General features: G+C 49.3%; 1 protein-coding gene across 1 annotated transcript in view; it reads right to left on the bottom strand.

The window, feature by feature from the left end:
• The window catches only part of DTX4 (deltex E3 ubiquitin ligase 4), a 35,014-nt gene extending 9,155 nt beyond the window's left edge, over positions 1 to 25,859 (bottom strand). The window contains exons 1-6 of the mRNA XM_038764816.1: positions 25,529 to 25,859; positions 17,112 to 17,838; positions 11,963 to 12,024; positions 10,524 to 10,685; positions 7,175 to 7,236; positions 3,877 to 4,029 (exon numbers count right to left, since the gene is read on the bottom strand). Coding sequence (XP_038620744.1) covers positions 3,877 to 4,029; positions 7,175 to 7,236; positions 10,524 to 10,685; positions 11,963 to 12,024; positions 17,112 to 17,838; positions 25,529 to 25,784 — 1,422 coding nt within the window. The 5' untranslated portion in view covers positions 25,785 to 25,859. The remainder of the gene's footprint in view (positions 1 to 3,876; positions 4,030 to 7,174; positions 7,237 to 10,523; positions 10,686 to 11,962; positions 12,025 to 17,111; positions 17,839 to 25,528) is intronic.
• Between the last annotated feature and the right edge of the window lies 1 nt (position 25,860).

The raw sequence follows: 25,860 nt of genomic DNA, 5'->3' as shown, positions 1-25,860 counted from the left end.
AACTACATTATGTACAGTGCTCTGCACACAGTAAGCGCTCAGTAAATATGATTGAATGAATTAAGTCAAAGGATCAGAGGTTTCTTCTTAACAATGAAGGGTCTGGCCTATGGGGCTAGTTGGCTTTTTCCACGTACAAGGGGTTGACCAAAATGCGAAAAAATGTGATTTTCTTGGCTGCATCATCATCTCAATCAATCCATCGAGTGCTGTGTGCAGAGCACTGTACTAAGCGCATGGAATGAAACAGAGTTGACAGACACATCCCTGCCCACAGGGAGCTTATGGTCTAGATTCACCATATGAAGTGACTCCAAGGCACCTGGTTTTTATCCCAGGCTTTTGGAGAAGCAGAATTGTCTAGTGGATACAGCACGGGCCCGGGAGTTAGAAGGTCAAGGGTTCTAATCCTGGCTCTGCCACTTTTCTGCTCAGTGACCTTGGTCAAGTCACTTCACTTCTCTGTGCCTCGGTTAACCTCGTCTGTAAAATGGAAATTGAGACTGATTGATTACTGTTTCCAACTCAATTTGCTTGTATCCTCCCCAGTGCTTAGTACAGTGCCTGTACTAAGTAAGCGCTTAACAAATACCATCATCATCATCCCTAGGATAAGACTACTAGAGAAGGGGTAATAGTATCGACAGAGCTCCCACTGGATGCAAGGCACTGTGCTAAGCACTTGAGAAAGTTCAACAGAAACACGAGGAATTGATTCTCTAACAGGAGGAAAAGTGACCTGCTAAACCTGTAGAATTCAAAATCTTGGGAAGCTCATCAAACCATGCCCCAGCTGGTAAATACATCAGTGTGGCACTGAAAACAGGTTTATCCTTCACTATTCACCCCTCGAGCCCCACAGCATTTATGTACACACCAATCTGTCACTTTAATGTCTATCCTCTAGTCTGTAAACTCTTAATAGATAGAGATCATGTCCACCAACTTTATTCTTTTGTACCCACCCAATCGATCCAGTGCTTGGCACATAGTAAGCGCTTAACAAATGCCATTATTATTATTATTTATCCATAAATTGTATTTATTGAGCGCTTACTGTGTGCAGAGTGTTGTATTAAGTGCTTGGGAGAGTATAATATAATAGTGGAAGACACGCTCCCTGTCCACAATGAGCCTAGAGGGGGAGATAGACATTAATACAAATAAATCAATTACGGATATGTACCTAAGTGCTGTGGGGCTGAGGGAGGGGTGAATAAAAGGTGCAATTCAAGTGAAAAGGCAACACAGAAGGAACTGCGAGAAGAAGAAATGAGTGCTTAGTCGGGGAAGCCCTCTTGAATGTGCTTTTAAGAAGGCTAAGCACTACAGCTAAGCACCCAAGCACTTGGTACAGTGCTTTGCCGAAAGTAAATGCTCAATAACCACTGACTTACTGATCAATTGATAGAAGATTGTTATGGGCAAGGATTGTTCAATAAACACAGATAGATTGATCAATTGATATAAGATCGTTATGGGCAAGGAACATGTCTACCAACTCTGCTGTAGATCACTGGTCGACTGATTGATTTATGAGGATCTTTTGAAGGTCTCAGATCTCAGACTGGAAGGGAAAAGGCTAGAAAAGACAGTTTCTAGAGCCAGCTTCCTGGATTGGGGGTCACCTGACGCTTCAAAAATCTGGGCAAGGAACGTGTCTACCAACCCTGTTAATAATAATAATAATAATGACATTTATTAAGCGCTTACTATGTGCAAAGCACTGTTCTAAGCGCTGGGGAGGTTACAAGGTGATCAGGTTGTCCCACGGGGGGCTCACAGTCTTAATCCCCATTTTACAGATGAGGCACAGAGAAGTGAAGTGACTTGCACTTGCTGACAAGTGGCTGAGCCGGGATTTGAACCCATGACCTCTGACTCCAAAGCCCGGGCTCCTTCCACTGAGCCACGCTTTGTACTGTACTCTCCCCAAGCTGCTTAAAGAAGCAGCGTGGCCTCGTGGAAAGAGCACGGGCCTGGGTTCTAATCCCAGCTCTGCCATATGTCTGCTGTGTGACCTTGGGCAAGTCACTTCCCTTCTCGGTGCCTCAGTTATCTCATCTGTACAATGGGGATTCAATCCTACTCCCTCCTACTTAGACTTTGAGTTCCATATGACACAGGGATTGTGTCCAACCTGATTAAACATTTAGAACAGTGCTTGGCACATAGTAAGTGCTTAACAAGTACCACTATAATACTACTGCTACTATTACTACTACTAATTATAGTAATGCAGTGCTCTCTTCACAGTAAGCACTCAACAAATGCCACTGACCATTGTCACCACAGAACTCAGTCCTTCAAAGGCCTCTTAAGAAGCCACCTCCTCTTCCAGGAAGCACTTCCTGACTTCCATGGCCTAGCGGAAAGAGCACGGGTCAGAGGACCTGAGTTCTAAACCTGACTCTGCCACTTGCCGCTGGGTGAATTTGGGCAAATCACTTCATTTCTCCGTGTTCCAGCTTCCTCATCTGTAAAATGGGGATCAAATACCTGTCCTCCCTCCTGCTCAGAATGAGAGCCCCAAAAGAGACAGGAACAGTCCCTCCCACCTGATTACCTTGTATCTACCCTAGCTTTGACACAAAGTAAGTGCTTAAATACCACAATTATACTTATTATGAAGTCATTCCACTGGCCAACCCTCAACCCTACGATTCATGCAGTAATGGACAGATTCACTGATTTACAGATCTACCGTTGTTCTGGTCCAATATATTTTGATCCTACTCTTGTCCCTAATAATAATAATAATAATAATAATAATAATAATAATAATGTTGGTATTTGTTAAGCGCTTACTATGTGCAAAGCACTGTTCTAAGCACTGGGGGGATACAAGGTGATCAGGTTGTCCCATGTGGGGCTCACAGTCTTAATCCCCATTTTCCAGATGTAATAATAATCACTATAACCACAATAATAACTGCGGTATTGTTAAGCATTTAGCACAGTACTTGGCACATATAGTAAGGGCTGAGGTACATACAACACAATCAGAACAGACACTGTCCCTTGTCATTCATTCATTCAATCGTATTTATTGAGCACTTACTGTGTGCACAGCACTGTACTAAGCGCTTGGGAAGTACAAGTTGGCAACATATAAAGACGGTCCCTACCCAACAGCGGGCTCAGTCCCTTTTCGACACGGGTCTGGCCATTTTAAGGGATGGAGAACAGGCATTGAATCCCCATTTTCCAGATGAGGAAACTAAGGCACAGAGAAGTGACTTAACCAAGGTCACACAGCAGGCATGTAGGGGGAGCTGAGACTGGAACCCACATCACTTCTTCGTGCCTCAGTTACCTCATCTATAAAATGGGGATTAAGACTGTGAGCCCCACTGGGGACATAGATTTTGTACAACCTGATTACCTTGCATCCACCGCAGGCTTAGAACTTTCTGCAGGTAAGTGCTTAACAAATACTATTTTTTTTTAAAAAAAAAGAGCAGCCCAGGTTGGCCCTGGCTCTTTCCAAGTAAAGCGCACCTCCTCTGCCTTTAGAAATATTCCACCTTCCCGGCCCCAGATAAGCCAAACTCTTCAACCACCTAGTGCCCTGCCAATCTTCCAACTACTGATAAGAGAGAAGCAGCATTGCCTAGTGGATATTGCCTAGGAGTCAGAAGGACCTGGGTTCTAATCCGTGCTCCGCCATGTCTGCTGTGTGACCCTGGGCAAGTCACTTCACTTCTCTGTGCCTCAGTCCACACACCTCTCAAAAGGGAATTAAAACTGCGGGATACGGACTGTGTCCAACCTTGAATCCACCCCAGCGCTCAGTACAGCGCCCGGCACACAGTAAGCGCTTAACAAATACCACAAATGACAGCGGAGAGGTGGGGCCGCCTGCCTGGGACAGACCTTGTTGCCGTTGTTGTACATGGCGACCAGGCAGTGGAGGTGGTAGATGTGGCCACATTTGGACAGCTTCCCCACGAGGTCAGGCTTCACGTTCGGCTGGGGTCCCTTGTAGCCCGAGGGAGCTGCCAAACGCTCCATACAGATGGTACAGTCCTGAAGGGGACCAGAGGAACAGAACTCGTCAACCAGGTCACACGTATAACAAGAACAGCATCTTTTAATCACATGGAATTTTTCCTAAGAGCTTCTTCCTCCCTCCCTCCCTCTTCCTCCTCCTTTTCTTCCTCCTTCTTCTTCCTCCCTCCCTCCCTCTTCCTCCTCCCTCTTTCCTTCCTCCTCCCTCCTTCCTCTCTCTTCTTCCTCCCTCCTCCCTTCTTCCCTTCCTTCTTCCCTCTTTCTCCTCCCTCCCTCTTCCCCTCTAGACTGTAAGCTCCTTGTGGGCAGATAATGTGTCTATTTCTTGTTATCCCTCTTCTTCCCTTCCTCCCTCTTCCCCTCTAGACTGTAAGCTCCTTGTGGCAGATAATGGGTCTGTTTCTTGTTATATTGTATTCTCCAATGCTCTAACTCTTCCCTCCCTCCACTTGCTTCATAACCCACCTTATCCTCCCTCCCTTCTCTCCCATTCCACCCTCCCTTTTCCTCCCTCCCTTCTCTCCCATTCCACCCTCCCTTTTCCTCCCTCCCCTCTCCCATTCCACCTTCCCCTTCCCTCCCTCCTCCATTCTACCCTCTCTTTTCCTCCCTCTTCCTCCCTCCCTCCTCTCTTTTCCTCCCTCTTCCTCCCTCCCTCCTTTCTTTCCCTCCCTCTTCCTCCCTCCCTCCTCTCTTTTCCTCCCTCTTCCTCCCTCCCTCAAGGTAGTGAGGAAGCCGGGAGGCAGGCTACCAATATCTAAACTAAGGTTCAGGTATGGTAAGTTGCCCAAGATCTCCGAGACCTAATGACAAAACTAGGAAAAACTAGGTAGAATAGTAACAATTATGGTATCTGTTAGGCACTTACTATGAGCCAAGCACTATATTTAACACTGGGGTATATACAACATAATGAGGTCCCACATGGGGCTCACGGGAGGGAAAACAGGATTAAATCCCCATTCTGCAGATGAGGGAACTGAGCCACAGAGAAGTTAAGTGACTGCCCAACATCACACAGCAGGTAAGTGCCATAGCTGGGATTAGAACCTAGGTCTTCTGACTCCCTCACTCACACTTTTTCAACTAAGCCACACTATTTCCTCTTCCTCTCTTCTTCCTTTGAGGCAGTAAGGGAGCAGAAAGGCAATCTACAAATGCCCAGATATTCAAGTAGGTTAAGTAGATTGTCTATCACCTCCCAGCTTTAAAGGTAAAACTAGGAATGGAGTACAGTGCTCTGCACACAGTAAGTGCTCAATAAATACGAATGAATGAATGAGTTCAGGTCTCACGATTCCTAATCCTCAACCTCTGAAGATACAACCTCTAATTTTCTCCCTAGGCCCACTTAAAGAAAAAAAAAAGGCTGGATTCAAGAGAGGACGAACCAGGTTAAGTATGTCCTTAGGAAATACTGCATTAATCAATCTATGACTGCACTGTCCCATAAAACACACCCACATTAGGAAAGGAATAATTTTGTCAAGAATCTACTAGCTGCACTGTTTTCCTTCCATTTTTAAAAGGCTCTTATAGACCGGCAGGTAATAATAATAATAATGGAATTTATTAAGTGCTTACTATGTGCAAAGCACTGTTCTAAGCGCTGGGGAACTACAAGGTGATCAGGTTGTCCCATGGGGGGCTCACAGTCTTAATACCCACTTTACAGATGAGGTAACTGAGGCACAGGGAAGTGACTTGCCCAAAGTCACACAGCTGACAATTGGCAGAGCCAGGATTTGAACCCATGACCTCTGACTCAAAAGCCCGTGCCCTTTCCACTGAGCCATGCTGCTTCTCAGGTAAAGCAGCCCCTTTAGCAGAGCTCGGAAGTAAGGGAGTTTAATATTCCAAATGCCTTTTTTTCATGATATCTGTTATGCCCTTACTAAGTGCCAGGCACTGTACTAAATGCTGGGGTAGACACAAGCCAAGCAGGTTGCACACTGCCCATGTCCCACATTGGACTCCCAGTCTTAATCCCCATTTTTAGACTGTGGGCCCACTGTTGGGTAGGGACTGTCTCTATATGTTGCCAACTCGTACTTCCCAAGCGCTTAGTACAGTGCTCTGCACACAGTAAGTGCTCAATAAATGCGATTGATTGATTGATTTTACAGATGAGGTAACTGAAGTCCAGAGAAGTGAGGCAACTTGCCCAACGTCACACAGCAGTCAAGTGACAGAGCTGCTTCCTTTTTTTCATGATATTTATTAAGCCCTTAATATGTGCCAGGCACTGTAATAATAACAATAAATGATGGCATTTGTTAAGTGCTTACTATGTGAGAAGCACTGTTCTAAGTGCTGGGGGGGAATACATGGTGATCAGGTTGTCCGACGTGGGGCTCATAGTCTTAATCCCCATTTTACAGATGAAGTAACTGAGACTCAGAGAAGTTACGTAACTTGCCCAAGGTCACACAGCAGACATGTGGAGGAGCCGGGATTAGAACCCATGACCTCAGACTCCCAAGCCCGTGCTCTTTCCACTGAGCCATGCTGCTTCTCTACTAAATGCTGGGGCAGATACAAGCCAATCAGATGTCCCACACTGGACTCCCAGTCTTAATCCCCACTTTACAGATGAGGTAACTGAGGCCCAGAGAAGTGATGTACTCCAATTTGTACTTCCCAAGCACTATACTAAGGTACAGTGCACTGCATACAGTAAGCACTCAATAAATACGACTGAATGAATGAATGAATGATGTGACTTGCCCAAGGTCACACAGCAGACAAGCGACAGAGCTGCTTCCTTTTTTTTTCCATGATATTTTTTAAGCCTTTACTATGTGCCAGGCACTGTACTAAATGCTGGGGTAGATACAAGCTAATCAGGTTGGACACCATCCATGGTCTACAATGGACTCCCAGCCTTCATCCCCATTTTACAGATGAGGTAACTGAGGCCCGGAGAAGTGATGTGACTTGCCCAAGGCCACACAGCAGACAAGTGATGGAGCTGGGATTATCCACTAGGCCACACTGCTTCCCTTTCCAGAGTGTAGAAGCCAGGAAGATGGCTACGCCTCTAGTCCCGGGGCTTGTTTCGGCACGTGGTGCGGACAGGTGCTTAAGAAATGCTTCCAGTGATGATGTGTGACCCCAATCCTCTCCCCTTTTAAAACCCCTCCACCCAGAATTGTCTTCTCACCTCATCTGGGGGGTGCCGCACTTTCTGCAGGTATTTCTTCAGCACCTCCTCCGGCGTTTTACCTGCAATTAGAGAGGCTAGGCTAGAGATCACCACCCCAGAGCCTCACAGCCAGGCAAGCCAGGGCAAGGGAGGGAAGGAGGGAAAACCGATGGGCGAGTGCTGACAATGGCAGAGAAGCAGGTAGGAGGTGATGGTGGGATGGGGCCCAACAGAGAGGAAGGGAGAAGCTTCTGGCTGGAGAAGACTGTGGCACGGTGGGGGATTGTAGTCGAAAATACTAATAAAGGTTCCATTTATCAGGCCCTTAGTTTATGCTAAGCACTGAGGTTGATAAAATGCAATTAGATTGGACACGGTGCATGTCCCAGATGGGGCTCCCAGCCTAAGAGGGAGAGACAACAGGAATTGGATCTCCATTTTTCAGATGAGGAAACTGAGGCACAGAGCAGTTAGGTGGCTTGCCCACAAGCTGGAGTCAGTCCAACTGAGTTCGGACCACACTCCCTTCCTTCCTCCAACCTGCCCCCGCACCTGAAGGTATTTATCATAATAATAATTATTATTATTGTGTTTTTTATTAAGCACTGTGTGTATAGCATTGTAATCAGCTCTGAGGTAGATACAAGATCATCAGGTCCTACATGGGGCTCACAGTCAAAGTAGGAGGGGGAACAGGAATTGAATCCCCATTTTGCAGATGAAGGAACAGAAGCATAGAAAAATTAAGTGACTTGCCCGGGGTCACAGAGCAGGTAAATGGGGGAGCCAGGATTAGAACCCAGGCCCTCTGCATCCCAGGCCCGTGTTCTTTCTGCGAAACCATGCTGCTTCCCTTTACGCCCTTACTGTGTGCAGAGCACTGTACTAAGGGCTTGAGACTGTACAGTACAACAGAGTTGGTGGATACAATCCCCACCCTCACGGAGCATTGTGGGCAGGGAATGTGTCTGTTTATTGTTGCATCGTACTCTCCCAGGTGCTTAGTACAGCACTCTGCACATAGTAAGTGCTCAAAGAATATGACTGGCTGACTGACTGAGCTGGAAATGTTCTTGTTCTGGGGGTTGAGTCTCCAATCCGTGGCAGGAGAGGGGAGCTTAGCGGGCTGCCCGTCCCCTAGACAAGACCTCTTTCCGATAGACGCTAACGGTGGCCGGGAATCACCAGAACCAGGGAGGAAAGCCGAGACAGCAGCCCGAGTCAGTCGGCCACCGTGCCAACGTGTGCCGTGCCACCCGGGGCGGTCCGGAACAAAACCGGCCTTCAAACAGGCCTCAGGGCCGCCCGGGATGGTGCAAGTCTGAACATCGCGGGGGTGCTCACACTGGTTGACTAGCTCTGATTTGAAGAGCGGAGCATAAAATTTTTTCTGGGCTTGACCACACCTCCCGGCAAGCGTGGCGAAAACGCCCGGGCTGGTAGAAGAAGAGCCGAGGAGGCTTCTGGGTGGGGCGAAAGCTGGAAATAACCATTATTAATCTTCATTTTGGAGCGCAGAGAGATCAAGGATAAAAATAGTCTTCCCGTACTATAGGATGCAGATGGAAACGAGCTAAATGAGAGACTGGAGTCAGAGGTCAGGAGGAGAGACTCATGTGAGTCACTAGGATTAACTCTCTGGCAGAAAGTTATGAGACACTCAAAGAAACTTTTACAGGGAGAAGAAGCCAGACCAGCTTTATAGGCCTCCTAAGCCCCGTCGTAGTAATGGTATTTGTTGAGCGCCTAGGCAGGGTAGTGCCCTCTATTAAGCTCCCAGGAGATGTAACAGAAGCAGTCCCTGGGCATGAGGAGCTTACACGCTAACAGGATTGAAATTGTGTGTTCGGAAAGCTTTTTATAACGCATTAGGTCTGGGCTTCTTCCTTCTATCTTTCCCAAGAGTCTAGTACAATATGCTGCGCTAAGTGGGCATTCAATAAATGCTACTCCTACTGTTCTTCATGCTCCCGTTCCTCACTGCCATCCAATCCAGCATCGGCTTGTCCCTGCTACTTTAATTCTTTATCATTATTAATATTATTATTATTGTTATTATTATTATTATTATTATTATCCCCAATCCTGCACTGACAGCAGTAAGTCCCTCACGGAGCTGACCTCCATCTCTGCTCCCAAGCTCTGGAGAAATAAAAGCTCTCAACACATTCAAGGACTTACTAAGAATACAAATCGATTCAATTCTTTCTTCCTGGCATTTTCACGCTCCTTGCTACCCCTTCTATTCTAGTTCTTCCCCTCTAGCCTGTAAGCTCATTGCGGGCAGGGAATATGTCTACCAACTCTGTTGCATAGTCTGTCAGTCAGTCAATCGCATTTATTTGAGCGCTTACTGTGTGCAGAGCACTGTACTAAGCGCTTGGAAGAGTATGACACAATATAACAGATACATTCTATTTTATTTATTTTATTTATTTCATTCTATTCTATTTATTTTATTCTATTCTATTTATTTTATTCTATTCTATTTATTTTATTCTAGTCTATTTATTTTATTTTGTTAGTACGTTTGGTTTTGTTCTCTGTCTCACCCTTTTTGACTGTGAGCCCACTGTTGGGTAGGGACTGTCTCTATATGTTGCCAATTTGTATTTCCCAAGCGCTTAGTACAGTGCTCTGCACATAGTAAGCGCTCAATAAATACGATTGATGATGATGATTCGCTGCATCTCCCAAGCACTTAGGACAGTGCTCTGCATACGGTAAGCAGTGAATAAATACCAATCATTGATTGATTCTTCTTTGGGCTCTCACTCTTTGCAACTGACTTTTGTCTGTCTGGCTCTTGGACTGTTCAATCTCTTGGATTGTTAGCTCCTTGCGGATGAGAAATATGCATTTTTGCTTCTTTTCTAGTCTCCAAGGACTTTGTATTCAGTGGGAGCTCAAATACCACTCGGAGCAATTGAGTGAATAAACAAAATGGTGCCCTGAAATTCTCAATGTGCAGCTCCAAAGGTTACAAAGTCACCCAGGGATGGGTGACACCCATTGGGAACCCCTAGGCTACATGATCTTTAGGATGCCTCCTGCCTTATAGTTCCTGGAAGTTTAGACGGAGTGAGAACGGGTGGCAGCGGTGGTGGTTTACGGGGGACCTCGAGAGAAGAGATGATGTACATCTTGGTTCTCTAATGGGGTAAGGGAAGGGCTGGGGTGGTTGGGTGAACTGGATCGGATGATTGGGGAATGTGAATTGACCAGAAGTGAGGAAAGAGCTATGGGGAAAGGGGGAAAGAGATATAAGGTAGCGGAATCCAACAGACTCCAAAGGCCGGGAAGGGCAGTGGGGAGGGGGCAAGATGTACTCTGGAGAAGTCAGGAGATGAATTAGGGAGCGAGTCACCTTTCTTGGCCTGCTTCTTGGTGGTCTTGCGGCTTGTATTGGAGACCCCAGGAATGGATTTTATCTCACTCTTGCTGACGGGAGGAGGGTGGAGGACCAGCTTTGGAGGACGGGTGAGACACACTGGTAGCCCCGCTGCACTCATGAGGATTCCTGTAATTCCTGGGAAGGCGAATGGAGAAGGGGAACAGGAAAAAAAAATGAGCCTGGATGTTCAGACCCCCTCCTTCACAAAAGAATGCCCAAATCCCAATCAATCTTCTCGCCAGGCCTGCTCTCTAAACTCGTTGTGGGAAGGGAATGTGACTGTTTATTGCTACATTATATGCTCCCAAGCACTTAGTACAACACTCTGCACACAGTAAGTGTTCAATAAATACAACGGACTGAATAGGCAGGTGGTCAGCTCTTTGAGGTCCATGACCGCTTCTCTTGTATCAATCGATCGTATTTACTGATAATTTACTGTGTGCAGAGCACTGTACTAAGCACTTGGGAAAGTACAATGTAACAGAGTTGATATCCACCCCAGCGCTTGTATCCACCCCAGTGCTTAGTACAGTGCCTGGCACATAGTAAGCACTTAACAAATACCGTAATTTTTGTTGCTGTTAGGCACATTCTCAGCCCATGATGAGCTTACAGTCTAGAGGGGATACACTTTAAAATAAATAAATAAATTACAGATGTGTACATAAGGCTGTAGGGGAAGCGAAAAGGAAAGACCCTCCACATTCTTTCATCCCAACAATTCTTGAAAGTCCCTCTGTTCTCCTCCTTTCCCTTAGCATTTCCAAACATGCCTACCAACTCTATTCTCCCAAGTCTTTGGGACAGTGCTCAGCATCCAGTAAGTGCTCAATAAATATGACTGACTGAATACTGTGAATTGATGGATTGATGGTCTGAACAGATCTCTGCCCTTCCTTTCGTCCATCACACCCTGTTACAATAGCTACTCTAATGCCAACTTTCTCAATGTACCTCAAACTCTTCTATCTCACTGCCAACTCTCCCACATCCCGCCTCTGGCCAGGAATGCCCTCCCTCTTCACATATGACAGACAATTACTCTCCCCCCGTTCAAAGCCTCACTGAAAACACATCTCCTCCACGAAGCCTTCCCTAAGCCCTCCAATGCTCATCTCCTACTCCCTTCTGCATCACGTGACTTGCTCCTTTTATTTATCCCCCTCCGCCCCATCACCACAGCACTTATGTACATGTCTAATTTTATTTATTTATATTAATGTCTGTCTCCCCGTCTAGCCTGTAAGCTCATTGTGGGCAGGGGATGTGTCTACTATACTGTATTTTCTCGAGCGCTTAGTACGGGGCTCTGCACACAGTAAGCGCTCAGTAAATACGACTGACTAAATGACTATCTTTATGCTTCAGTTCCTCTAAGAAAAAAGCATATTCTCCAGATCTTCCCTTACCTGCTAATGCGGGATTAACAGGACTAGACCCATTGAGATTCTTCACTGGGACTGTTGGGACCCTGGAAGGGAAACAAGGAACACACGTCTTTGGAATTGTGAGACACCGAGTTGGAAGGATTCCCAATAAAATTATCGTTCCCCTTCCCATCTTCTCCTCTCTTACTGCCCATTGATACCACCATTCGATGAAACAGTAACGCCACAGGTTTTATGTCGCTATAGCCACCCTGATTTAGTAGCTACAGTTCTTCTAAATAGTTCTCTTTCGTGACAGATGATGATGATGATGGTATTTGTTAAGTGCTTACTAGTGCCAGGCACTGTACTAAGAGCTGGATGAACCAGACAACAGAAAAGAAACAGAAAAAGCATAGTGGGAGCGTGTCTCTATCCCTCATTTTCTCCCTTGGCTCCGAAGGCGTCAAAAGCTTAAGACTGGTGCCTTTCTACTGACAGACCCTCTTCCAGGGCACTAGAAGGGAATATACTTTAAAATAAATAAATTAATTACAGATGTGTACATAAGGCTATGTGGGAAGCGAAAAGGAAAGGCCCTCCAAGTTCTTTCATCCCAACAATTCTCGAAAGTCCCTCTGTTCCCCTCCTTTCCTTAGGCATTTCCAAACATGCCTACCAACTCTGTACTCTCTGTCTGCCTTTGCCAGACACCAAGGCCCTATGAATGCCGGCCGCATCAGAATCCACTTTTGTTCTTAGAAGCCAAACCGGAGAAGCGGGTGGGAAGACGTCTGAAGTCGCAGAGAAATCTGCAGACTCAGCCAGAAAACTGTCCTCGGGGTGAGTCACGTAGGGGAAAAGAAAATCCACCCGGGACTGGCAAATATCTGCAACTTCAGGCCAAAGGGAGCAGAGGGTTCAACCGCGTTCCTGAGGACAGGGGCAGGGATGGAATCTGGTGTTGGAGATCAGCTTGGGTTCCTGAGACGCAAAGGGAAAGAGGTCGGGAGCCAGGACTAAAGAGAAATAATGCACAGCAGGCGATGGCTTAGTTGAACGGGGCTGGTCTCTCATTATCCCTTACATGGGCAGAGGGACAAACTAGAAAAACCAGGTGTATTATCTTAGTTCCTTAAATGACCTCCACAATTACTTCTTTGGCGGTCCACCAGATGACAGGGAGCCCTAAGGAGCACTGCGCCTGTCACCTCCTCAGGGCCTATCCCTGCCCCCTGCCCTCCCCTCCACCCAGGGTGATGACAAAAGCCACCTTTGTTCCTACAAACTGGACTGGCGGGTTTCCACACCCTCCTGGCTGGACAGGAAACACCGGGTAGGATCAGGAAGATCACTCGGCAGGGCTGGCCAGGCTACCCAGCGTGGGAGGAGCGGGAGAGAAGGTGCGAATTAGTAAAAGCTCCCTTGGGCGCGTGGGGTGTGCACGCGTGACTGGAAACAAGGCTATGTGTACTAGGCCAGTGGGGACACGAGGCCAACAGGTGACCGGCTGCTGGCTCTGGTGGCCAATAGGACTAGAGAGAACTGCCATTTTCACTTCGTTTTGAAAGCCCATATGGGAGAATTTCCTTCCAAGTGGTTCCGGTTGTTAACCCTACCCAAACCTACACACACTTTTCAACCCTCTTCTCACCCGGGAACCCAACTCCTAACTCACCAGGTTAAGGAACCACAAGTCGGAAGTCGCCTCGAGGTGGACTCTGAACTCGAGATGGGGCCTTAGGTGGCAATTCCAACCTTCAGCCTCTTTTTTTTTATGGTATCTGTTAAGTTCTTACTATGTTCCAGGTACTGTACTAAGCACTGGGGTAGATAATAATAATGATGGCATTTACAAAGCGCTTACTAAGTGCAAAACACCGTTCTAAGCCCTGGGGAGGTTACAGGGTGATCAGGCTGTCCCACGGGGGGCTCCCAGTCTTAATCCCCTTTTTACAGATGAGGAAACTGAGGCCCAGAGAAGTGAAGTGACTTGCCCAAAATCAAACACCTAAGTGGCGGAACTGGGATTTGAACCCTTGACCTATATATACACGATACACTATAATCAGGTTGGATACAGCCCGTGGCCCCTGTGGGGTTCCCAGTCTTATTTCCCATGTTACAGATGAGGCAAGTGAGGCCCAGAGAAGTTCAGTGACTTGCCCAAGGTCACACAGCAGGCAAGCAGCACAGCCAGGAATAGACCCCAGGTCTTCTGATTCCCAGGCCTGTGCTCTTTCCATTAGGCCTTGTTGTTTCTTCCCTTCAGTGAAGGTGGAATGTACCAGGGGAATGACCTAGTGGAAGAAGCACAGGCCTCGGAGTCAGAGGTCGTGGGTTCTAATCCCGGCTCTGCCACACGTGTGCTGCGTGACCTTGGGCAAGTCACTTCACTTCTTCTGTGCCTCAGTTATCTCATCTATAAAATGGTGGATCAAGACTATGAGCTCCATGAGGGACAAGGACTGTATCCAACCTGATCACCCTGTATCTACCCCGGAGCTTAGCAAAGTACCTGGAACATAATAAGCGCTGAACAGATACCATCAAAAAAAAAAAAAGGCTGAAGGTTGGGATTGCCACCTAAGGCCCCATCTAGAGTTCAGAGTCCACCCGGTGCTTAGAACAGTGCTTGACACATGGTAAGCACTTAACAAATACTACTATTATTATTATTAGGGGCCTCTGCAGGGATTACCGTGGTGTGGCAGCAAGACAACCAATGATGCGCCATTTCTTACCAAGCCACACTTTCAGGCCTATTACCTTGTAGGCCAAGCAGAATGCCCCATTTCCCATTTGACCATTCCCCACTCCAGGGGGAGAATGAAGTTTGATCTCGCTCTAGCAGATCCAACGCTAGATTCACAGGGTGGAGGAAAGGAGAGGACTGGGAGGGGACAAAATCCCCTCAGTAGAAAGCACAGCAAGAGGTTGTGGGGGAAGAAGAAGGGGAGCATTTCACGGAGATCCCCACACCAACTCAGGAATCCTCAGAGTTGGACAATGGTCCGTCACTAGGGTAACCGAGGCCTGGCTGGAGACAGAGATGCTGCCGCTCCATAAGGGACAGACATGGGGGTGGATTCCTGTACCCCCTAACAGTCCCTCCCCCTTCAGAAGCCCCCCCACTTGTGTGTCTGAATTATTCACAGGGTCTTTTGTTCCCCCCAAAACCTTCCCTTCATCCCACTGCTCCCTCCCACCCTAGTCCCCTGGTTTCCATGGGAAAGTTGCCTGGAGAGGTCATGGGCGGTTGGGGGGAGAGGAGGGCCTCAACAGCGACAGAAGGCCGATGGCAAATCCAGACAAAGGGGGAAAAACACGCTAATTAAATGGCCAAGAAAGAGCCGGGGAGAAGACCGTGAGGGTGGGGGGAAAGGGGTGAAAAGGGAAAGGCCTAGGAGATAGAGAGAAGTAGGGAGGGGCCTCGCCTGTCAGGGCCACAGTATGAAGGAAAAAAAAATCCACCTTCAATAGCCCTTTTGATTTACCCCGTCCCCATTTCTATTGGTGTCTAAAGAGGAGGGGCAGAGATAAAGCCTCATTGAAATTCAAAGGGGCTTTGCAGTGCCCTTCCCCCAGTTTAGGGTAAGAGTCCCCTGGCATTTGCTGGAGGCAGGCGGGGGAAGCAGAGGAGAAGTGGGGAGCCGCAGCATGAATTGGCTTTGGACTTTAAAAGAAGTTTGCACGGACAGACGTCGGGAGAGTGGTGTGGTAGAAAAAGTGGTGTGGTAGAAATGGGGTGGGGAGCAGGGGACTGACTAGCCCACTGCCCAGGCTTGGGGCCTCCCGCCCTTGGGACCTCCAGTGATTAGAACAGCGCTTGGCACATAGTAAGCACTTAGCAAATACCATAACTATTATTACCGGTTTTTCTGCCCCAGCCCAAACCAAATCTTCAATTACTCTAGAGGCACGGCTGTCCCCGGGCACCTGGCATTTGAAGGGGTGCCTGATCTTATCCTAAAACTATCCTGAATCGTGGGGCATCCAGGGTCCCTCAGAAGCAGCATGGCTTGGTGGAAAGATCACGGGCTTGGGAGTCAGGGGTCGCGGGTTCTAATCCCAGCTCTGCCACTTATCAGCTCTGTGACCTTGAGCAAGTCACTTCACTTCTTTATGCCCTGGTTACCTTATCTGTAAAATGGGGATTAAGACTGTGAGCCCCATGTGGGACAACCTGATGACCTTGTATCCACCCCAGTGCTTAGAACAGTGCTTGGCACATAGTAAATGCTTAACAAATACCATCAAACAACAGGCACATTCACGATTTCTCAGGGCAAGGGCTGGCAGGGAACAAGTATACGTGGAGAGAGGCATCTGTGACTGAGGGGATGGACATGGTGTCAGGAGGCCCGAGTTCTAGTCCCAGATTGGTCACCAGACCACTCTGTGCCTTTGGGCAAGTTACGATCTCTCTGGGCCTCAATTTCCTCTCCTGTAAAATGGGTACACTACCCTCTTCTCCCCTCCACAGAGGGATGCTGGGAGAACTAAACAAGATAGGTAACGTTAAGGCACTTGGTAAAAATCAAAGCCCTTTGCAAATCTATTATTAAAGGACCTAGGGAACAGAGGCCAAGGTGAATCTGAGAAGCAACATGGCTCAGTGGAAAGAGCACGGGCTTGGCAGTCAGAGGTCATGGGTTCAAATCCCAGCTCCACCGCTTGTCAGCTATGTGACTTTGGGCAAGTCACAACTTCTCTGTGCCTTGGTTACGTCATCTGTAAACTGGGGATTAAGACTGTGAGCCCCACATGGGACAACCTGATCACCCTGTGTCCTCCCCAGCGCTTACTGCTTTGCACACAGTGTGCGCTTAAAAATGCTATCATTATTATTATTAAAACATCATCTAATGTGGCTCTCAAAGGAGAAGATCCAATCTCTAGTTACTCTTCCGGGTAATTCGGTGTGGCTGGGCTACTGACCATCTGGGTGGGGGTTAGCTGCAGGGCTGGAACTTCCCCTTCTTCCCACTCCCAGGGACGCGACTTGGTGACAGTGGCCACCGTACTTCTTTCCTCCGCTTAGCCTCAGTGGTGAGGTGCCCACTGACGATGGGGGGAGATGGGGTGTTTCTCCCTTAATGATGCCCCGTCCCCCCCGACCTGAAAGTCTCAGCTGACCCCACCAAAGAGAGGGCCCCGCCTGCCACGGCAAGGGCCCCACGGCACCTACCCAGAGGCAATCAGGACCCTGGACTGGGCAATCGCGAGGCGCTGCAGGTTGGCGCGGTTTAGGGTGCCCAGGGCCACCCTCCCGGTCTTGCCGTTGGCCCCCGTGGGGCTGGCTGGAGAGGCCGAGGACGTCAGGGCCGGCGTGCTGGCCGCTTGCCTCCGGCTCACCTGCGACGTCAACGACTTGGCGGGCGCCCGCACGTTGCCCACCCCGTCAGACACCTTGGCCCCGCCGCTGGGCAGAGGGGGTGGCTTGGTGCCGCCGGAGGGGGGAACGGTCTTCCGAGCCTGAAGGGACAGCCCCGGCCCCCCGGCCGGCCCGGCCACCGCTGCGGCCTTGACGCTCATGACCAGCACGCACTGCGGACAGGAGCAAGGAGGCGGGGGAGGAGGGCTGGCCAACCCGGGGCTGGCTGGCCAGGACTGGGACTTGGGTAAGGTGCCGGCGACCAGCGGGTAGACGAGGTCCAGGCGGCGGCGGATCCGGCGTTTGCGCTGGGTCTGCCGGTTGATCTGGCCCATGGTGCCGAAATCGATGACGTAGCAGAAGCCGATGGAGGTGAGGTCGATCCAGGGGTGCTGCTTCTCGTAGGCGTGCTGGATGGTGATGCCCACCTCCATGTCGTAGGGGGTCCACGAGCCGCTATCATTCTCCCACTCCCACACCACCCCCTTCCCTGGGGCCGAAGCCGGATCGTAGTAGCTGCGGCGGACCGGGCGGAGAGTGCCTGTGGGGGCAAAAGGGAAGAGCGTCGGGGGTCACCCCGGGACCGAAACATCCAGAACCCCTTCTGCCCGCACGTCTGCCCGAGAAGCAGCATGGCACAGTGGACAGAGCACGGGCCTGAGGGTCAGAAGGTCATGGGTTCTAATCGCGGCTCCGCCACGTGTCTGCTGTGTCACTTCACTGGGCCTCAGTTCCTTCCTCTGTAAAATGGGGACTGAGACAGCGACTTGTTTAGTACAGTGCCTGGCATAGAGTAAGCGTTTAACAAACACCATCATTATTATTATTATCATTATCATCTGGGCAGAGAACAGAGGTTCGGAGGGATCGGGGCAGAGACCTGGGTTTGGAGACCGTTCCAGAGACGCTCGTATTATACCATACCCCCTCAAATAAGCCACTCACCGTGTCATTACTAACCACGATAACCGTAATTTAGATTTACCTTGGTGTCTTTATACCGAGGACCTCAAAGCCCATCGCGGATCCAATCTCCTTCATGTTCCCAGCCCCGCTGGGAGGGAGTAGAGAGGGGTAGATTATTATCATTATTTTTCAAAGAGGTAAACTCAGGGATAGAGTAGGACCTGCACAAAGGCAAGTGGCATGGCCCACTGGTGACAACGTACTAAGGGCTTGAGAAATCAGTCAATTGTATTTACTGAGCACTTACTGTGTGCAAAGCACGGTACTAAGCACTTGGGAGAGTAGAGAAGCAGCGTGGTTTAGTGGAAAGAGCCCTGGCTTGGGAGTCAGAGGTCATGAGTTCTAATTCCAGCTCCTCCACTTATCAGCTGTGTGTGACTTTGGGCAAATCACTTAACTTCTCTGTGTCTCAGTTACCTCGTCTGTAAAATGGGGACTGAAGACCCTGAATCTACTCCAGCGCTTAGAACAGTGCTTAGCACATGGTAAACGCCTAACAAATACCATCATTATTTATTATTATTACAACAGAACAATAAACGGACATATTCCCCACCCACAGCGAGCTTACGGTCTAGAGGGAGAGACAGACATGAATATAAATAGATAAGTTCAAACAAGCAGGTGACACATTCCATGACCACGAGGAGCTGAACCTTTAAAGGACTTTGACCTCCACTTTCCCCCAATCCAAACCCACTCTCTCCCGGTCTGAGATCATTCAATCGGGAGGGGAAGGGTTGGGGGCTGGATAAGGAGGTGGTTCGGAATCAAGGTGACAGCTCTATAATAATCATAAGCGTTTACTGTGTGCAAAGCACTGTTCTAAGCGCTGGGGAGGTTACAAGGTGATCAGGTTGTCCCACAGGGGGCTCACAGTCTTCACCCCCATTTGACAGATGAGGGAACTGAGGCACAGAGAAGTTAAGTGACTTGCTCAAAGTCACACAGCTGACAATTGGCAGAGCCAGAATTCGAACCCATGACCTCTGACTCCAAAGCCCGGGCTCTTTCCACTGAGCCACGCTGCTTCTCTATGATCGATGCTCTATGATCTCTGGATCCTGGGCCTCAAGGCTGCTGGAATTTCAGCACCTGTCCACTCTGGCTCTATCCATCAATCTGGAAAAGAAGGCCTCCCCTCTCCCTCCGACCTCCACCCCTCCTCCCACTTTTCCCAGAGAGGAGACACCAAAACAGGCACCCCCCACCCCCACCCCCCAAGTCCCACCCCCAGCCTCCCATTCAAGAGAGGAAGAAAAGAAACAATGGCTATTCAGGACCCTGACAGGGTCATAACCCCCTCCATCTCAGAGTCCCTTAATGACCCAAAACAACAACATTCGGAGCCACTGGGCAAAAAGCAGAACAATCCCCCATTCATCAGCCGGTTCCTCGCAGGGGGGATGGAAGAGGCAGAAGAAGTAGGCCAGGAACTATTCCTTGCCACCTTCCTTCTAAAAAGAGTCCGGAGTAAGCCAATCCCTGGCAGGAAAGACCAGAGGGTGTCCCCTTCCTCCATTCGGGGTCTATTGTGTCTGGCCAGGGCTGGGAGACAATGTTTTATGGGGACACAGGTGCACCTGTGTGTGTGTGTGTTTGTATGCACACACAGATGTGCACATAGGAAGGACTGAAATTGGACGTTAGGAGAACTTCCGAACTTCCAGAAAGGCTGGGGAGTGTTCCCTGGGAAAGATGAAGACCCTCCTTTGTGGGTGTCATCTGGGTGACCTCCAGCCCCACGCACGATTCAATGAATGGATTTCAGAGACCCCAGGAACTGGGCCCCATGAGGCCAAGAGCCACAAACCGAGGAACAGAAGGGGAAATACAAAGTAAGCTCAGGGTGGACAGAGAATATGTCTGTTTATTGTTATACTGTACTCACCCAAGCGCTTACTACAGTGCTTTGCACACATTAAGCTTGGCACATAGTAAGCGCTTAACAAATGCCATCATTATTATATTGTACTCTCCCAAGTGCTTAATACAGTGCTCTGCACACAGTAAGAGCTCAACAAATACAATTCACTGATTAAGATGACCCCTACCTTTCCTCCAGACACCTGTACCCTCCCTTATTTCTCAACCTCAGCCATAGGTGAAAGCAGTCCAGATCATTTGACGGCAAAGGTGGCGAAAAAGGAGCTGGCAGAGGATATTGGAAAAATTTTTAAAAAAACAAAAACAAAGGCCAGCTGTCATCCTCCCTCTTTACTGTTCCCTTCCCTCCTTTGTAATTCTCTTGCCCAAAATGCCAAAGAAGGACAAGTTTAGAATCTGAAATGAGCTCAGACCTGAGGCGGTCTCACAACAAGAGGGGCAAAGAGAGGCAGACAGTGTCTGTGACATCACGGCCATCACCGTGGTGATGGTGTGCAGTGGGAAGACCAAGGCAGGATGCCGGGGGCGAGGGGGTGGTGAGGGGGGATCTTCTAAGCTGACAAAGCTCCCCCCTGCCGATAAATGTCCCTGTATTGATGAAGAACAAAAGGGTGGGAGAGAAAAGGGAGAGGGGAGAACAAACTACAGCTCCAAGACTTTTTGTTGTGGGCCTCCAGTCCCTGCTTGGGTTGGGGTAGTGGGGAGAGTGGGAAATGAAACGATAAAACCGGGCTATTACTTGGTCTTCGACTTCCAGAGTCCAGGGTGGGGTGGTTAAGTGCTAAATGAGTGGCCCCTATAGTGGGGAAGGGAGACTCTTCTCCAATTCCAGTTTTCTTCTGTGAGGTTCCTTCTTTTTTGAAGCCAAATCCCATCTCTGGGAAATGAAACCAGACCAGGCATTCTTTACCTCAAATCAGAGTGAGGGGAGGAGAGAGGAGGGGGCAGGGGGAGCTTTTCATGTCATGTGTCTGTTTAGGAGACTGATCGTTTATTTTGATATACAAATCCTCCTAGTTATTTGGAGCAAGACTGGAATTCCCTGTCAGACGGTTTCCATGTCTGCAGGTCTCCTTGGCGTCAGCTCCTCCTCTTGGATTCTTTCCCCAATCTGTGTGCGTGCATACACACAGAAATTCTCTCTCTTTCATCTCCCTATTCCAGCTTCTCTCCAAATTGCAAAATTCCTTCCTTTCTCTCCCTCTCAGCCAGATTTCACCCTTTCCCCTCACCCTCCACATTCCTTCTAGAGATTCCCTCCCTCTTCCAGTCCCTCTCCCTCCTTCCCCTATTGTCTGTCCCCTCCTGAGGGCCATATGAATCCTTAGTATTCTTGGATCCTGGACCCAGAAACCCCAGTCAAAAACAGTGAAACACTGTTTCCATGTCTGCAAGGCACTTAGGGTAACATGGGGCTGTTGGACTAAATCCCCCTTTCCAGACAGTTCTAATTAGCAAAAAAAGGATCTAGGGGCTTTCAATGTGAGCGGCTCTTATGCTGTCAGCCAACAGCTGTTTTTTCTCTCTCACCAGGACTCTTGCCTCCTCCTCCTCCTTTCCCCCAGCCCCCACCACAGCTGGTATGCCCACTTCTACTCGGGCCAAAGCCTCAGCCCAAATTCCCCCATAGAAAAGACCGCTCGGGAGTCGTGGGACGGCTCCCTCAGCCCAGCGATCCATTTCAAACCTCTGAGTGTCCGGCTTTTGAAAGGCCCTGACCAGCGCTGGAACCCCAGGATCAAGCTGACAGCCACCCACAGTCCCAACGATGGACTCCCCATCTTTTCTTCCGCCCCAGCATGATTCCCCAGGAGTCCTTCATCCCTCCTCAACTCTGCCAAGCCCATCTTCTGCCCTCTAAACCTTTAGCCCGGTCCCGAATCAATCAATCCGTGGTACTTATTGAGCGCTTCTTGTGGGCAGACCACTGTACCGAGCGCTCGGCAGCAGAGTTGGTAGACACCTTCCCCACCCACGAGGAGCTTACTGTCTGGAGGGGGAGGACTGACGAGGGCTGGAAATAAGCAGGACCTTATGCTTGGCGAAAAATCCCATTTTCACGCTAAGATGGGAGTCGTGCTCTCTCGAGGTCAAAGGCCATAAGGCTCTCCACTTGGGGGCTTGTGGAGGAAGGGGAGAGGGGGTCGCTGGGGAAGAAGGCTGCTTTGTGATAATAATAATAATAAAAATGGCATTTGTTAAGTGCTTACTATGTGCGAAGCACCATTCTAAGCGCCGATGCTTTCCTCCTGAGGGATCTGCCACCCCTTAGGTCCTGTCATGCCAGGGCCACAGGCAGTCTGAAGGTGCTTCCCTGGTCTGCCATTCCTCAGCATTTCTCCCGGCCCCACTCACCCCTCGCTCCCTCCCTTTCTCTCTCCTTCCATCTGGTGCGGCCTGTTGCTTCAGCGCTCTCTCTCCCTGGCTCTGCCCAGGCAGGGAATCCCACAGCAGACATAGTATTTCATCTGCCCGTCATCCTGTCTAATTTAGCAAACTCCCCCACACCCTCCGGATGGATGCCTGGTCCTTCCCGCAGAGCAGGAGACGGCTGTGGGGAAGCCCTCCTTCTCCTCTCCTGGCTTTCGCCCCCTCCCCACCTCCAGCGACCGCAACCTGCCCGGCCTGTAGAGCCTTAATAAGAACAAAACCTGTACTACTAGCCGGGTGCTGATTAGTACCAAGCAGTATGCTAAGCGCTGGAGTAGATACGAGATGAGCGGGTGGGACCCAACTCACGCGGGGCGAGAAGCCAAGCGCTTCGTATGAGAGGATGAGAAGGAGAGGATGAGAAGGAGGATGAGAGGATGAGAAGGAGAAAACGAGAAGAAGACGATGAGAAGGAGAGGATGAGAAGGAGAGGATGAGATGATGAGAAGGAGAAAACGAGAAGAAGACGATGAGAAGGAGAGGATGAGAAGGAGAGGATGAGAAGGAGAGGATGAGAAGGAGAAAACCGTGTGTACTCTGCACACAGTAAGCACTAGATAAATACGACTGAATGAAAGGCAGGTATTCATACCCACTTTACAGATGAGGAAAATGAGGAAAGGGGGTGGGAAGGCAGCTTTAATAATAATAATAATGATGATAGCACTTATTAAGCGCTTCCTATGTGCAAAGCACTGTTCTAAGCACTGGGGAGGATACAAGGTGATCAGGTTGTCCCACGGGGGGCTCACAGCCTTACTTGTTGCCAACTTGTACTTCCCCAGCGCTTAGTACAGTGCTCTGCACACAGTAAGCACTCAATAAATATGATTGATTGATTGATTGATTATTCCCCATTTTACAGATGAGGTAACTGGGGCACCGAGAAGTGAAGTGCCTTGCCCAAAGTCACACAGCTGACAAGTGGTGGAGCTGGGATCTGAACCCATGACCTCTGACTCCAAAGCCCATGCTCTTTCCATTGAGCCACACTGCTTTCCCAAGCGCTTAGTACAGTATTCTGCACATACTAAAAGCTCGATAAATATGACTGAATGAATGAAAGGCAGATATTCATACCCACTTTACAGATGAGGAAAATGAGGAAAGGGGTGGGGGGGTGTTGGGACAAGGTCACCGGGGTGGGGGAGGGAAGGAGGGAGTCCAGGGTGGAAAGAGGGGCAGGGCAAGAGGCTTTGGGTGCCCAGAGGGTAAGAGGTGGGTTGAAACTGAGCATGGTGGAGCCAGGGACAGGACTCTTGTTTATATAAATAAATCTATAATTATATTGATGCCTGTTTACTTGTTTTGATGTCTGTCTCCACCGCTCTAGACTGTAAGCCTGTTATGGGCCAGGATTGTCTCTCATTATTGCTGTACTGTAATTTCCAAGCGCTTAGCACAGTGCTCCACCCACAATATTCATTCATTCAATCGTATTTATTGAGCACTGTGTGCAGAGCACTGTACTAAGTGCTTGGAAAGTACAATTCGGCAACAGATCGAGATAATCCTTACCCAACAAGGGGCTCACAATCTAGAGGGGGGAGAGGGCCAACAAAACAAGTACATGGGCATCAACAGCATCAGTAGATAAATAGAATTATAGATATATACACATCATTAATAAAATAAACAGAATAGTAAGTATGTACAAATATACACAAGTGCTGTGGGAAGGGGAAGGGGGTAGGGCAGAGGGAGGGAGTGGGGGAGATGGGGAGGGGAGGGGGAGCAGAGGAAAAGGGGGGTTTAGGATGGGAAGGCCTCCTGGAGGAGGTGAGTTTCAGTAGGGCTTTGAAGGGGGGGAGTGTGCTTGTTTGGTGGATTTGAGGAGGGCAGAGGTAGGACGTGGGTCACGGGTCACTGGTGGGCTAGGTGACTTCCCAAGTGCTTAGCAGAGAAGCAGCGTGGCTCAGTGTCAAAAGCCCAGGCTTGGCAGTCGGTGGTCATGGGTTCTAATCCCGGCTCCACCATTTGTCTGCTGTGTGATTTGGGCCAGTCACTTTGCTTCTCTGTGCCTCAGTTCCCTCATCTGGAAAATGGGGGTTAAGACTGTGAGGCCCACATGGGACAACCTGATGACTATGTATCCCCCCCAGCGCTTGGCACAGTGCTTGGTACATAGTAAGTGCTTAACAAATGCCATCATTATTCCTAGTACAGTGTTCTGCACACAGTAAGCGCTCAATAAATATGATGGAATAAATGAGTGAGAAGGAGAGGATAAGAGGGAGAGGATAAGATGAGAAGGAGAGGATTAGGAGAGAATGAGGAGAGGATGAGGAGTGGATGAGAAGATGAGAAGAAGAGGATGAGAAGGAGAGGATGAGAAGAAGAGGATGAGAAGGAGAGGATGAGAAGGAGAGGATGAGAAGAAGAGGATGAGAAGGAGAGGATGAGAAGGAGAGGATGAGAAGAGGAGGATGAGAAGGAGAGGATGAGAAGGAGAGGATGAGAAGAAGAGGATGAGAAGGAGAGGATGAGAAGGAGAGGATGAAGAGAGGATGAGAAGAAGATGATGAGAAGGAGAGGATGAAGAGAGGATGAGAGGAAGATGATGAGAAGGAGAGGATGAGGAGAGGATGAGAGGAAGGTGATGAGAAGGAGAGGATGAGAGAAAGATGATGAGAAGGAGAGGATGAGAGGAAGATGAGGAGAGGATGAGAAGGAGAGGATGAGAGGATGAGAAGGAGAAAACGAGAAGATGACGATGAGAAGGAGACGATGAAAAGTAGAGGATGAGAAGGAGAGGATGAGAAGGAGAGGATGAGAGGATGAGAAGGAGAAAACGAGAAGATGACGATGAGAAGGAGAGGATGAGAAGGAGAGGATGAGAGGATGAGAGAAGGAGAAAATGAGAAGACGATGAGAAGGAGAGGATGACAAGTAGGATGGGGTGAATGGGCGGATGCGTGGCAGCCAGTTGTCGGCTCGTCATGGCTCACCTGTGTCCTGGCGAAACTGGTGCATGGAGTGGAGGTCGACGATGTAGGGGGCGAGTCTGCTGTCCACATGTCCCAGGACGACAGAGCCCCCGGCCCGGGGCCCGGCACGGAGGGCGGCCTCGATGCGATGGCTAACAGCGGGGCTGTAGGGCCTCCAACGTCCGTGCTCGTTCAGCCACTCCCACACCACCGCCGCACAGCCCAGCACCATGGCCACGCCGGACTCCTGGGTTCTCCGCCCCCGACCCTCGCTCATCGTGGCTCAGCGGACAGGGCCCGGGCTTGGGAGTCAGAGGTCGTGGGTTCAAATCCCGGCTCCGCCGCTTGTCAGT

Source organism: Tachyglossus aculeatus, chromosome 22 (assembly GCF_015852505.1).
Source record: "Tachyglossus aculeatus isolate mTacAcu1 chromosome 22, mTacAcu1.pri, whole genome shotgun sequence".
NCBI lineage: Eukaryota > Metazoa > Chordata > Mammalia > Monotremata > Tachyglossidae > Tachyglossus > Tachyglossus aculeatus.
Note: the sequence above shows the minus strand (reverse complement) of the source record. Positions and strands in the feature narration are given on the sequence as shown.